This window comes from Acartia tonsa, chromosome 13 (genome assembly GCF_053477335.1).
Source record: "Acartia tonsa isolate MP-2025a chromosome 13, ASM5347733v1, whole genome shotgun sequence".
Classification (NCBI taxonomy): domain Eukaryota; kingdom Metazoa; phylum Arthropoda; class Copepoda; order Calanoida; family Acartiidae; genus Acartia; species Acartia tonsa.
Window position 1 is genome coordinate 31697686 of NC_137272.1, and position 14606 is coordinate 31712291.

Consider the following 14606-nt stretch of genomic DNA (forward strand, 5'->3'; position numbering starts at 1 on the left):
ACAATTGACGCTAAATTGATTTCCATAAATGCCCAAGTATGTAAAACGATATTAAACCTGTGGATTAAAATTAGAGTTTGAACGCTGCTAGTTTGTACTAAGCAATCAAAATTTGTGAGATAAGTTGAAGACTAGCTTTGCTCCAATTCTATTAATAACATAAACAGACAGCCAAAAATAGGATAATGGCTAAAAGGGGTAGCTGTCATAATATTACAAGCTGCGGCTTTAAGCAAAACATGCAAAGCTAGACAACTTCAGTTGGTATTTGAATTTAGCTTAGCTAGGTTTGCTCCCCTGTAGCTGTAGGCTTGAGTCCCTAGGTGTGGACACCACAGTTACTATATATCCAACCCAGGATCACAATAAGTATAAGTTATATCCATTGAATATTACATCTATTAACTATAATCAATAAAGTTCATGAACAATTAATAAAGTGAAGTTTATCATTGGTAAGAATAGCGAGGTTACTCTATACTTAAGGCATATCTGTCCTACGTCTATAATACAAATTTGATAAACCAAATTTATCATTTTAGGCGGAAGCAGGTTAAGAGTTTGAAATATTTGAGCGGCTTTGGAATTCAGCAATTTGTTGCCAACAATTGCCAGAATGTTTCCAGGTAATCATGGTGAAGCAGCTTACAGTGTAAGAAATGACGTCACACAATACAAATTACCAATGATAGGCCAGTATATATTTTACAATTAGCAAGTTACAATGTTTTCTGGCTTTTTATTGTCATTTGTATTGTATGACGTCATTTTTATTAGGAACTATAAGCTGCTTCAATGATGGGAGCTGTCAAATCGTGACTTATTCGCGTTATGATAAAGATTATAAACATGATGCCTTTTGGGATGCCTTGGCCCATTAAAAGGCGCACCTGAATAGTACCATATTACGTTTGAATTAGAATCGTATTAGAATCAACTTTCCGCGGATATGAAAATGTACGAAGGCTTATGATAGTACATTTTTATATTCGTAGAAAACCGGATAAAATACGATTCTACACATAGTTTTTTTTCGTATGGATGAAAACTGGTTCTAATTCACTGGATTTAATCGGTTTCGAATGAATACGAGAAAGTAATTTTGAATATTTATAGTCTTCCAATTAATAAAATTCTCAAATTTTTTAAAGCTCTATTTTACATTTGGTTAGAATTATACATAATAAACTTTTTTTAGAAAATTTTGCCATAGTTTTGATGATACAAACTCAACTGATGAATCAAGGTAAACTATTATTTAACTTTTTGTGTTCAATCCTTGTAAAAAGGAAAAGGGTGTTTGTCTGTATGTTTGTCTTTCAGTCTGTACCAAAGGATCTCGCTAACAACTGAACCGATACAGTTCTCCTTTTCAGTGTATCTTTTCATAGGTCTTTGGAAGGTTTATAACCCTCTCAAGAGAAAACGCCCCTAGAAAAAGATCAATATAGGCGTCTAGGGGCGTGGCTGCAAGAAAAATAAATATACTAATAAATTATTAGTACTGTTTTTTACATCTTTATCAAGAAAACTTACTATTTTAGAGAAAAGCAGTTTACAGCATATCTCTCAAATTTGCAAGATTTCATATTTTCACAGGTTATACTTTTTATCAACTTTATCTTATTAGTTAGCTTTAAAGCTTTAGGTTCTTTTATTAAATTTTTATTTTTTAGTCCCAAACTAGCAGTGCCTAAATTTTTCAACTAATAATTTAAATTACCAAGGTGTATTCTTGTGTATCATGATTGGCAGATCGTCCATTAATTATACCTTCAATCAAAATTTATTTTTAATGCCAATTACTTAATTTATATGCATACAATACATTTAGGTTATTTCCAAAGATTTTGAAGATGTGTGTTCATTCATTCTCGAAGCTGTGAAACTTGTTTTAGAGTAAGATTTTAAAGCTTTTTACCAGCAATACTATTATAGAATTCACTTTGCCTGTCCGACTGTCAGTTAGTAAGGTTATGGGGTAATGAGATTTTTTCAGCTACTTATGTTTTGTCTCTATAGAAGTGAGCATCAAGTATATAATTCACTTGAACTGTTGGTCTGTCGGTCATGCCACAAAATAAAATACATATAATTATTTCTACATATAAAAGTTTCCCTTTAAATACCCCTTAAGATATTCCCTCTTTATTATTTTTATGAGCACTGTTTGTTTATTTTCTAATATGTAGATTATTAAAAATATTCTCTTTAGAACTGATTTAAATCTTTTAAAATTATATTTTGATCTATTTTTGATATTAGATATTTAAGGTTAGTCTAAAAACTAAAATGTTATTTATAATCTAGATTTTTTTATATTGATTTTAAAATATTAGCTAAACTCACAATTTGCTCCTGTAAAATTTACTGTAAAAAAATACCCCTTAATTAAAATTTTTCATGAATTCTTTTTTTATTTAAATGCAAAAAAGAGGTATAACCAACAGCAAAATAGATATAAAATGGTAAAGATGTAAAGTTCGAGTGTACTACTATGTGTTGACCCCTAACGACATCTAAAAATCGCGTATAGGTTTCGTGATTTTTTTAAAATCAATTTCGTTGTTGGTATAATTTGATTTAATTGCTTTTAAGTGAAATGAGACAGGAGTATGGAGACAAAACAGTGGATGATGTTAAATTGTTTGCCAGACAGCTAAATTTAGTTATAAGGTGATATTTTTAGAATGTTAATTTATAGACAGTTATACCTCATGAAAACCTCTGAGGACAATTGATAACAATATAGAGCCAAACCTATTATAGTAGCTCCAAATGCAGCCTATCCATTGTAGACAATCAACTTATGATTGTACGACCTTTCTCTTGAACTGTTCATGGTAATGAAATGCGCCTTTTTTAGGTCAAGGCATCCTCCTACTCTTACAGTAGGTAGCAGCAATAGGTATTACTTTCAAAGTCTTTAGTTATGACACATTTTGGCCAAAGATTTGAACCACAAACCTGCCTAAGGACGAGCGCTACAATAGTGGGTTTAGAACTTCTGTCCCTAAGGACCAATAAAAAGAAGATCAATCTTTTGATTATAAATTAAGTTTCTTTGGTCAATTTCAATTCCTTTAAAAGCATGGTGGTCATAACATATTTTTTTTCGCTGGTGATGGAAAAGTAAGGGGGTTGTAAACACTCCCAAAAAAAATGGAAATTTGGAAGGCTGTTTTCCTTTTTTTGTTAGAAAGTTGATCCTCCGCTTTCAATATTAATTTTAAGAGACCATTTTGGATCGGGTGTAAAAGAAACAGACATTCTGTTACTTTTATATGAGGATTATGCTGTATGGTCCAAAAGATATATCTATATCACTAGTAAAATGTAGGTTTTTTAGCCAAAAAGAGGAATACTCTGGAAATTCGACCTGTTATCATTTATTTATACCTAATTAGAGAGCCCCACGTCTTTATTTAAATCATAAGTGCATAGCCTAATTTTTTTCATATTTCTATATTTTATACCTATTAAAACCCTCTATTTTTCAAAAATCTAACATCATTTCAACAAGTTTTATTCATTTATTTTATATGAAGTTCTTTTAAATCCACAATAATATTTGTTTTTTGTATAGAAATACATTTAATTAACTAAGATGGCATTCAAAATTTAAAATAAATTTCAATGTATATAAAGATTTCAAAAAAATTATTATAGCAATTCAGATTCTCATACTGGAATAGGTCACTAGGACGAACGAACATTAACACTTAGAGAATAATTATAATATATGTAAACATTTTAAATGTCAAAACAAAATTGGAGTAAATTTGTTGAAAAACTGAGTACGGACATTCTGGTAACGTATATACAGTTGCTGCGTTTTATAAATAAATACTTAACTACTAAAGGAATCACCATGCAAAGTTTGAAATAAATAAGACAATTCTAACATGCCTAAGTTAACAGGGAAAAAACTATATGGATGGGCGAACGGACCATCACTATTTTTAGAACAGTTTTGCTTTTAATAGACACATCACTTTGAATTTATAATTCATAATTACAAATATGTTTTATAAACATGTTTTACAAGTATTACAAAGACCTGTTAGTTCCTTCATTTGCACAAGATTTTCAAGAACAAACACTGTTTCATTTTTCTCTTAATCTTGGCAATTCTTGCCTTTTCTTTCACAAGCAAAACAAATTGTTTTAGAGCTTTTAAATGATCTATTGCATTGAATTTTATTACTAAAAAGCTTCCCGGATTTTTCATATTTTAACTTGCGGATTTTTTTTTATGAATTTGTTAGGTTAAAAACACATTTTTACAGTTTTTTTTCAAGAAAAAATTTTAAAATACACTCAAGTTCAAATGCAATTTATTCTTTAGGCTATGCACTTATGATTTAAATAAAGACGTGGAGCTATCTATATAGGTATAAATAAATGATATCAGTTCGAATTTCCAGAGTATTCGACTTTTTGGCTAAAAAACCTATATTTTAGTAGTGCGCTGATGTCATAAGTTTAATTCTTTGCCCAGTTTAAGACACAACTAAAGATATGATAAGGGGTATTTTTGGTCAATGTTCTGGCACTACTTTGTTGTCTGTATTTTATGACGCCCTAAAAGCATACAAACTTTTGTCATGTGATTTTTATTGTTCAAAAACTCTTTAAGACATTTTCTATATGTCTTTTGTTTAGGTTTGTAGAACTGATAGCCATGCCAGATCTAAAATTTCTAAATCTAAAAGTAGTTCCACCTCTCATACAAACCCATCTACTCATCAATCTACAAAGGTGGGTTATATTTACAAGAAATTTTGGATCAAGTGCAGTTCATGGTAAAATATTGCTGGTAATGAATGCTTCCTGGTTCCTGGGATTTTTACTGGGTTCCTGGATCTAGCATTACAAAAATATTTCTGGAGCAACCAATGTTTAACTTCATTTACTACTGGTAACAGGGAAAATTTTCTTGTTGCCAGCTACCAGTAACTTAGAATTTTGGGGAATATTTGTTTTGCTGGATTCAGGAACCTTAAAACAATTCCAAGATCCAGGAAGCATTCGGTACCAGCAATATTTCACCATGATTTGCACTTGACTTGAAAATTTATTAAATAACATGAAAGTTTGTTATATAAGTTTTAATTAGATTTACTGGACTTCAGCAGTTAAATCTTGGTAATGGAGTTGTCAGCACTCAAAGAATTGACAGGTAAATGAACTGTAGTCAATACAAAAATGATGAGAATTTTTTTTCTCGTATTCATTCGAATCCGGTGGAAAGGAACCGGTTCTCATCCATACGAAAAAACTATGTCTAGCATCGTATTATATCCAGCTTTCTACGAATATAGAAATGTACAATCATAAGATTAAAACTAGTTTTTTTAGCCGGTGACTTCGTCACCTCGGGGCTAAAAAAAACTAGTTTTAATCTCATAATTGTACATTCTATATCCGCGGAAAGCCGTTTATAATATGATGCGAGAAATAACTATTATATCATTTTATGATGAATAGAGGTTACGTCCCTAGCATCTAGGGGTTTGGAAAAACTTAAAACCAACCCAAGGCCTAAAAAAAAGCCTAAAACCATCACAGTATCTATGTGAAGCTAACCTAAAATAGAGAACCTAATCAGATCAGTAGTTAATGAAATCTTAGCTTCAGACAAAAAAATTCTTTTAGTCTTTATGTTATAGTTTCATGATAAACTAGTTTATGGGAAGGGTGGGGGACTTCAGTAAATAGATTAAAACCATCCCAAGACATTAACAGAACTTTCCTGAAAAGTAAAACAATGTAGACTAGTAATTTCTAAGATTTTAAGATTCAGACAAAAAAAACCTTACTACTTTACATTATAGGATAATGATTTCAGGTATTACAGTGAGGGTATTTCAAAAATGAGAAATCTAACTCACTTCATACTCAAAAGAAACTGCTCTGATTTCATCATTCAGATTTTATCAAAAAGTTGCAGAATGTTTTTGCAGGTAGCATGAAAAATAGACTTAAAAATATATGAAATGATATTCTGTAGGAAAACAATCTTTATTTACTTAAAAGTTGGATTTCAAATTAACTTTCCTCATAAAAGACATCTAAACCTTATATTTGAGACATTTCAGCATAAAGAGTTTATGCACGAAAAAAATGCTCATCTCCTATCATCAAACCTTAACATTTTATAAGCACCTTTTGCTATACCGATTAACGAATATGGCTTCTTAACAAAAATATTGAGAATTTCTTGATTTTACGGCATTTTTGGAGGAAAAAATGAAAAAAAAAATCTGAACGTTTTTGTTTTTTATAATGTTTCCAGGGATATTCAACTTGTCATATATACAATTACAATATATAGTTACAATTAAAAGGATTGATTGTCAATGAAATGATTCAGGTACTGGATGTAGAATGGTCCAGAGAAGTCACAGATGCTTGCTTACAGGTAAAAAGGCACTATTTAGGATGACATCATTTTAGATATTCAAATTTTATTTTTTAGTATCTTGCAGAGTTTAGACTAAGAGAAATCAATGTGTTCAATTGTAGCATTTCAGTAAGGTATGTAAATTTGTCAATATCCTTATAATAATGTAAAAGGATGTCTGCCTATACCGAAGGATCTCGCTAACAGCTGAAGTGCTATGGTTCTCCTATTCAGGGTAGCTTCTCTTAATGAAGGTTTATAACTAGTTTGGGGAAGGTACCACCACTATCACAAGAGAAATTTATCCCAGAAAAAAATACCATACACATAATTTTTTTTTTTTCAAACTAAAGTTAAATTCAACTTCTTCCTCCTCAAGTGCCCCTAGAGGCCTCTAGGGGCGTAAGTTTTTATTACAGAAGAAATTTATGTAACCTTCTTTTAATTTTATTACTAGTGGCTTGGCAGGATTGTTACAAACACAGAAAAGTTTAGAATATCTTCATGGAGGGGTACCTCTGTGTCAAGCATTAACTTACCAATGGGAAATAGGTAAAACTAAAAAATATAATATTTCTATGTAATTCATCTGACCCCATGTTTTGTCAAACTTAAAAAGGGATATTTAGCAGACAAAAACGATTGTTTTTTTTGTTGTATAAAATATCTATTCATGAAATAGTGGGATAAATTTTTTTGACGATATCAATTTTAGGAAGTGTACATTATCCTTAGAAATTCAACTATTCATAGCTAACTTATTATGTGGTTTGTCAAGTGCTTTACATTATACAAGGGAAATAAGTTTACACGATATATTTTACCCCTAAAAAAAAGCTTTATCCTAAGAAATGCGACAATTTATAGATGACTCATAATGTGTATGAGAAGGATAGTGCCCCTTTGAACTCAAATCTGTAAAATGTTTGAACTAATGACAGGTCTGGGATGTACCTTCAGTATTCTCCTATTGGCTGATTTATGCAATATGTTTCTTGGTTATCTCTATTGTACAACTTTATGATATCAATAAAACATGTATAAAATATTAATAGCAATAAAATATGATTGATAATATGATTTTGCAAAAGCTAGCTATATCCTGAGAAAATCAAATATTCATGGCTATCTCATTATGTAAATAAAAGGAAAAAACTGCACTTTTGAACCCAAAGATTTACACTTTTTAACCAATCATATTCCCGGTTTGTACCTACATTTTTTTTCCAAATGGCTGCTTATGCATATATCTAAATCTTCAAGATCTATTAGGATAACCTTTCTGATATATAATCATTAATGAAAAATATTTAGATGAAGCTACAAGAAGACATTCAAGAAAATTACACCTTAAGACATTCCAGGTTTAATTCTTTATTTTCCTTTAAATTGACAATTTGTTCAGGCCATATTGGTTCATCTTTGTAAAGAACAACAAGCTCTGATTACTGTACCAATAATTAATGAAAAGGCTGAAAAGCAGCTAGTTTGCACAAATTTATAAAATTTGGATATAATAGTAAAAGCTTTATTTTTACTCAGAACATTTTTAAAGTTTAAGGTAATATACCTGTAAAATGTTTAATCCTTAGGCCTCCTCCGTAACTCACTTCCAAACAGACGAAGAAATGGCCTCAGTTGCACATTACTGTCCAGAAATCAAGTCTTTAGTCTTCAAATTTCATCCGGAATTCTTTTCCAACTATTCACAACTGGCTGTATTCGAAAATTTGACAACATTAGGTAAATTTTCATGGATTTTAAGATATGATTTTTAAGAAATAGTTTTATTTCAATGGAACAATCAAATTTAAAGCCATCATTTGTTTTCAGAAACCTGGGGTGGACATTTTGAAAGGTAAGAAATTTAATTTAAACTTTTTGTTTTAAAATTTAAATCACTTTTATCAATTTTTGTTCAGAGATGGATTAAAATGTCTTCTTGAGGCAATTGGTAACAGGCTGAGAATCCTCAGCTTGTGTCATATTGAAAGCATGAGCGCTTGGTCTATCCTGGATATATCTGCCTGTTGCTGGAACCTCAGGTATAGACATATCCTTTAAGGTTTGGCAGGATACATATATGGCCGGATACCTGATAGCCAGCTCATTTCTAATACTTGATATCCGGTGTAGAACAAAATAAATGATTGTGAGTGCCATATCAATAACAAGTTTTGGCTAAAGCTGGATCTTAATATAGACCCCATTAAAACCTCTGGGAAGAGTTGATAACAACCCATTTATTGCAAGACCTTTGACCTGTGCATAAGATATCCCCCCCTACTCTTACTTTTTGTCTTGTATCTGATAAAGCAGCATTAGGCACAAGTTGTTATGTCTTTAGTTAAGTTATAGTTTATTCCCAGATTCAAATGGGGATGGAACAAAGTTTTTCAAAAACAGCCATGTGACGTCATAAAATAAGGGATTATCCATATCTTTTTTTAGGGGTTTTCTTTCCCACTTCTCCTCTTATCTCCCTCATTTTTATCCATCAACTTTCTAATTTAGAAGATAGCTAGCACATAGGTGGTTGCTGGCAAAATCAGTCCTAAGATATTTTCTTTACCAATGTAAATGAAATGTTTTCAGATCCTTAAAGTTAGAGAACTGCACCTATGCCAAAGAAGAACTAGGGTAAGAACCAGGGATTTTAAGGGATAAGACATTGGCCGATAAATTGATGTACATTTCCGATAATGATACACAAAAGTGCCCTTCTGTAGATTCATTAAGTTGTTGAAACGTTCGAACACTCAATTTAATTAACTAACAAATCATATTTTACTTAAGTATCCAAAGTTGTTAAGCCGACGAATAAAAAAATGTTATTATAAAAATTTGAGAACTAGTGTAATAAACAGCCGATTATCCCCACTCTCTCTGGGTAGTTATTCAAACAAATATCCAATAAACAAAAAAGAACACAGTAATAGTGTCTGACTGATTATGACGTAACAAAAAAAAATTAGCCAATGAGAGGCCGTTTTTGACCAATGGTAAAATTTATAGTGGCCTCTCATTGGCTATTTTTTTTGTTACGTCATAATCATTCAGACACTATTACTGTGTTCACAAAAATAAGATAATATGTAATTGTTTTTATATAGTTTTTTTTCAGTGAAGAAGAAAGAATGATAGTTAATTTAACAGTACAGCCATTTAAATATCTTCAGGATATTGTTTTTGTTGGTACATTAGATCAGTTTATTACTGATTTGATAATTAGGTAAGAAATATTTATATTTGGGTGAAGCCCTCTCAGTCTATGCAAAATTGTCTGCAATATATCCAAGCAAATCCTATTATACAAAGTAGTAAGGGGATTTCATCTTCGATTGAATTCTACTTTTTAGGAAAGCTATTCATAGGCCTATAGATGGCTTTAGGCTATTTCATTTATAGATTTAAGTTTTGAGATGGTTTAAGACTGTTTTGCTCTTCCCTACCTCTATATGCTAGGGGTGCAGATGCTAGCATATATGATAGTATTAGTAGCTTCAGAGTTTCCTAATGAGTTATTTATATTGGTCATTAATATGTTTTTTTTATATCAAAATGTATAAACTTATACCATTAAAAAGGCTGCTTGAATTAAAGTAGATGCCATAAATATTTCTAACATTATCTATGAATTTCATAATCAAAGATTAAAAAAAAATATATATCTAAAAGTTATTTGATTAGATAAGTAAGTTGCTAAATGGAGGTGAAAATTTTAAATTATTAAAAATGATTTTATGGTAGGAAATCTCCAAATATTGAGACAATAGAACTAGAATGTGAGGATACATTTTTCACAGGTAAAACATTTTTCAAAGTAAAAAATTTTAAGAAAGGTTTGATGATTTAAGTTTAATTTATTTTAGATGAAGTTTTGTACAGAATATTAGAACATAATTCATTACAAAAACTGAAGTCTTTAATTCTATATCAAGCAAAGTAAGTGTTTATTTTTTTATGATAATTATGACTTCAACCCTAGTTTTAGTGGCGTAGCCCCAAAAAGGTATGTATGGAAAAACCATTCAAATATCTAAAGAAGGTGTCTTAACTTTTATTTTTATAGCTAGCCGGTGCTTTTAGTAAGTAGTAGATGTAAAATTTTCCAGAGAATTCAGATATGCAATCGGTTTTTTTTTGTAGACCTTTTATTTTTGAAGTAATTTAAGTTTAAAAAAAAAAAATAATTAAGTCGGTTTTAAGGTACTAAAACGCAACAAAATATAAGAAAAAAAATACCAGTATGAACAAAAGTAGTAAGATCTTTAATTTGACACCTTACTTTTTAAATTCTGTTGAGTAATTTTTTTAAAAATCGATTTTTTAAATCTCGGTTTAATCAAAACTTTAAACATAAATATATTCTACCACAGGCATAAAAATATGGGTTCATATATACTTTTAGAATCAGAAAAATATTACAAATCGATTCTAAGCAAAATTGAAATAAAAAGTTTACAAAATAGTTAATAAACTACAATAAAAGAAATTATATGAAACTATTATATTATATTATACAGGCAACCATCTTAAACCTTGTTTTGGGGGTAAAAATGGGAAGGGGGTAAAGAGCGGGTAAAATAGTGTTGCCTGTACAAAATAATATGCTAGGCCATTTTTATTTTTATTTTTTTTTTACTTTTTTTCAATTTTGCTTACAATGAATTTGTAATATTTTTCTGATTCTAAAAGTATACACGAACCCATATTTTTTATGCCTGAGCTGTGGTAGAGTATATTTTTGTTTAAAGTTTTGATTAAACCAAGATTTAAAAAATCTATTTTTTTCAATAATTTCTCAACAGAATTTAAAAAGTAAGGTGTCAAATTAAAGATCTTACTATTTTCGTTCATACTGTCATTTTTATTTTCATTTTGGTGCGTTTTAGTACCTTAAAAACGACTTAATTTTGTTTTTAAAAAAACTTAAATTACTTAAAAAATAAGAGGTCTACAAAAAAAACGATTGCATATCTGAATTCTATGGAAATTTTTACATCTACTACTTACTAAAAGCACCGGCTAGCTATAAAAATAAAAGTTAATACACCTTTTTTAAAAAAAAGTTAAAGGTTGAGGAGTATATCCTATCAAAAATACTATTTTTTTTAATGGAAAAAAATTTTTTATCGGAGCCTTAACTCCAAGAAGGATATATCCCCCAAATAGCCAAAAACCTTCACTGGACAAAAGAAAATTGTCCATTAAAGTTAAATAAATTATTCATTTCATTTAATTTAGATTAACAATGGTAATGCTACAAGAGTTGCTGATAAAATGTCCAGAATTGTATTATGTCAGGTATTCTATTTTCTTTTAATTCTTTTCGCCCTTAGCCCTTTAGCCCTTAGCCCCTCTATGGCCTTTGACTTAGAATTACTAGGGAAGTTCTCCCCATAAAGTTTTTAGCCATAAAATAAGAATCAGGGGAGGTTATCTATAATACAAAATATAATGATGTCTGTCCGTCCGTCTGTCTGTAGTCTGTCCGTCTGTCCGTCCCTTAAGATCTCGGAAACCACTGAACCTACTGGTCCTGTGGTGCTTTTAGGCTATTTTCTTGGGGGGTGGGACACCCCCAAGCCCCCCAAAAACAAAAAATCCCCCTCATTTTTTTTTTTTTTGCTGAAGATTTCCTTGGTCCTGTTACGAATTTCGTCAAAAAAAAATTTGATCACCTCTTGGGTCAAAGCCCCTAGAGGCTAGGGGCGAAGCCGCTAGTCCTATTATAAAGTAGTAAGATTTTTTGTTTGCCAGTTAAGATATTGCTTTCAACTCCATTGAGTTCTCCATTTCAGAAAAACTTTACATACGTACCGGTAGGGTTAAAGGCTCATCGCCACCCCCCCCCCCCCATTTCCAAGTCCTTTGAAAACTATAGATTATGAGATCAGCCGTTAATGAGATCTTACCAAATACACACAAATTTATGAATAAAATGTTTAGGTGTATAGATAACTGGCAGATTAATTCCAGACAACAAATAGGTAAATTTAAAATTTAATTTTAATTGTCCGTACGTCCATCAATATTTAGCAGTTTCTAATTGTTTGTTGAACAGATTAAGGGCTGTTTAATACACTAGTCCCCAAAGTTTTATTATAACGTTTTCTTATTCGTTGGTCTAATAACTTTGGAGACTTCAATGAATTTTGAATGGTTGGTTAATTAAGTTGAGTGTTCAAACTAATTTTAATCTTCAGAAGGGATAATTTGTGTATCATCATTAGGGATATACATCAATTTATAGGCCATTGTCTTATCCCTTTAGATCCCTTGCTACTAATGGACAAAACTGTTCTTGTTATAGATGATTTTCGCGAGTATATTCGAGAGGAGAATATAGATTTAGATACAGGAGAAGTTGAGTGGAAAATGGTAAGTTATCGATGTATTTACATGACTATATGTCCTTTTATTCATCGAATCGATATATCCATTTATCTATCCTATTATATAAAGAGGTAAGCTTTTTTGTCTGTAGCAAAGGCTCTCACTTACCGCTGAACCGACACAGTTCTTCTTTACAGGGTATAGCTTCTCATAGGTCCTGGGAAGGTTTATAACTCTTTTAGGAAATATAAATCGCCCCTAGAAAAAAAACTGCTAAAATTTTTCAATTGAAAGTAAGTGGGGTTCGACTTCCCCCCACCTACCCTCCAACCTCAAGGGCCATTAGAGGCTCATAGGGGCGTGGTCGCTCGTCTGTTTATATTGAATTTCAATACATCAATGACAATCTATTTATTTATTTCTATATGTTTTTATCTATCTATACATATTTCTTTCTTTACATCTGTCTATCTATCTGTATGTAAATCTTTATGTTCCAAAATTATTTCTTCTATCCAACTCTCTAATTTCATGAATTTTAGCACCCTGTATATGACACAATGTGGTATAATTTTGAATTTAACACTCAAAGAGGGTGTAACATTTTATGCTAATCTTATCTCATAACAAGGAAATGCAACGTCGAGAGGAGCGGAGATCAAACTCGGAGAAAATGAAAACTATGTTTTGTTCCGCGGATGTCCTGTCCAAAATGTTTGGCCCTGCATATCAGGTTAGTTTATTGGTAGAGTTTTTTTTAGTAGTATGGCTTCGAATCCGAGTTAAATCTGCTGCATCAGAACTGGTTCTAAGCTAAATATCATGTATCGTAACGCGTTATAAAGATATTTCCAAAAGAAAAACTAAATCATAATAGCTAATGATCGCATTGAATTATATGCAGCTTTCCGCGGAACGTAAAATCTTAAGTTTCTCGGCTTGTATTAGAAATAGAAAGATGAATTTTTTTTTAAAGATTATCTCAAATAATATAATGCGCATTTGTTCTTTTTTTTCATTTGTTTGTACCTAACTGCAACCATTTTTGAGAAAAAAGTCCTACGTAAGTCGGTCTGTTTCTGTCAATATTTTTTTTTTTTGGGGGGGGGGGTAGGGGGGATATCTTCGCTATTATTATTGTAATCTACTTATTTATCTATCTAGGAAGGAGAAGGGTATGTGGAGGGGGCGCAGCATCTCCTAGAAAATCCCTTCCCCCAAGAGGGGGAGGGAATGCGACCCCCTGGTTAAAAAATCATTGTCTGCCTTGTTATAACATGTAAAAAGTAATAAATAAGTTTTCCCAAAAACCGTATTTTTTTCTTTATGTGTGTATTTTAAAATTGTTTTATGTATAAAAAGATGATTGAATTTTAGTCGGGTTCTGAAGGTATTACATTTGGAAGTATGACAGTTAAATATGAGACTAGTCAATGCTGTAATTATACAGCTATAATAGGGTTGTAAACATCTATAAAAACAGTCTTTTATCTTGGGTGGTAAAATAAAAAGGGTGATGAGGGGACAATGGATTGTTTATTACACTGGGCCCCAAAGGTTAATAATAACGTTTTCTTATTCGTTGGCTTAACATCTCTGGGGAATGTAGTGAATTTGGTTGGATTATTTGGTTGAGTGTTCAAACGTTACAACCACTAATTGTAATCCACAGAAGTGGTAATTGATGTATAATCATTGTGGATATACATCAGTTTATCAGCCATTGTCTTATCCCTTTAGATCCCTGGGTAAAATAAGTGTTCAAACACAAGGATGATAACATTATTAAGTAGCCAAGCACAACAAAATTATAGATTGACTCACAGACAAAGTCATTTATACAGCAAGTGCTCAGTGACTA

General features: G+C 31.0%; 1 protein-coding gene across 1 annotated transcript; it reads left to right on the plus strand.

Moving 5' to 3' along the window:
• The first annotated feature begins 544 nt into the window (after positions 1 to 544).
• On the plus strand, positions 545 to 14055 carry LOC145304584 (uncharacterized). The gene is made up of 24 exons (XM_080146501.1): positions 545 to 626; positions 1199 to 1246; positions 1545 to 1599; positions 1835 to 1899; positions 2599 to 2676; positions 4666 to 4761; positions 5120 to 5182; positions 5852 to 5966; positions 6377 to 6424; positions 6482 to 6540; positions 6864 to 6958; positions 7721 to 7770; positions 7999 to 8149; positions 8240 to 8264; positions 8329 to 8451; positions 9002 to 9046; positions 9531 to 9638; positions 10157 to 10212; positions 10279 to 10351; positions 11654 to 11713; positions 12359 to 12399; positions 12723 to 12790; positions 13377 to 13478; positions 13910 to 14055. Exons 5-24 carry the CDS (start codon positions 2603 to 2605, stop codon positions 13994 to 13996), a joined length of 1539 nt encoding a protein of 512 aa, XP_080002627.1. The 5' UTR covers positions 545 to 626; positions 1199 to 1246; positions 1545 to 1599; positions 1835 to 1899; positions 2599 to 2602; the 3' UTR covers positions 13997 to 14055.
• The last annotated feature ends 551 nt before the right edge of the window (positions 14056 to 14606 follow it).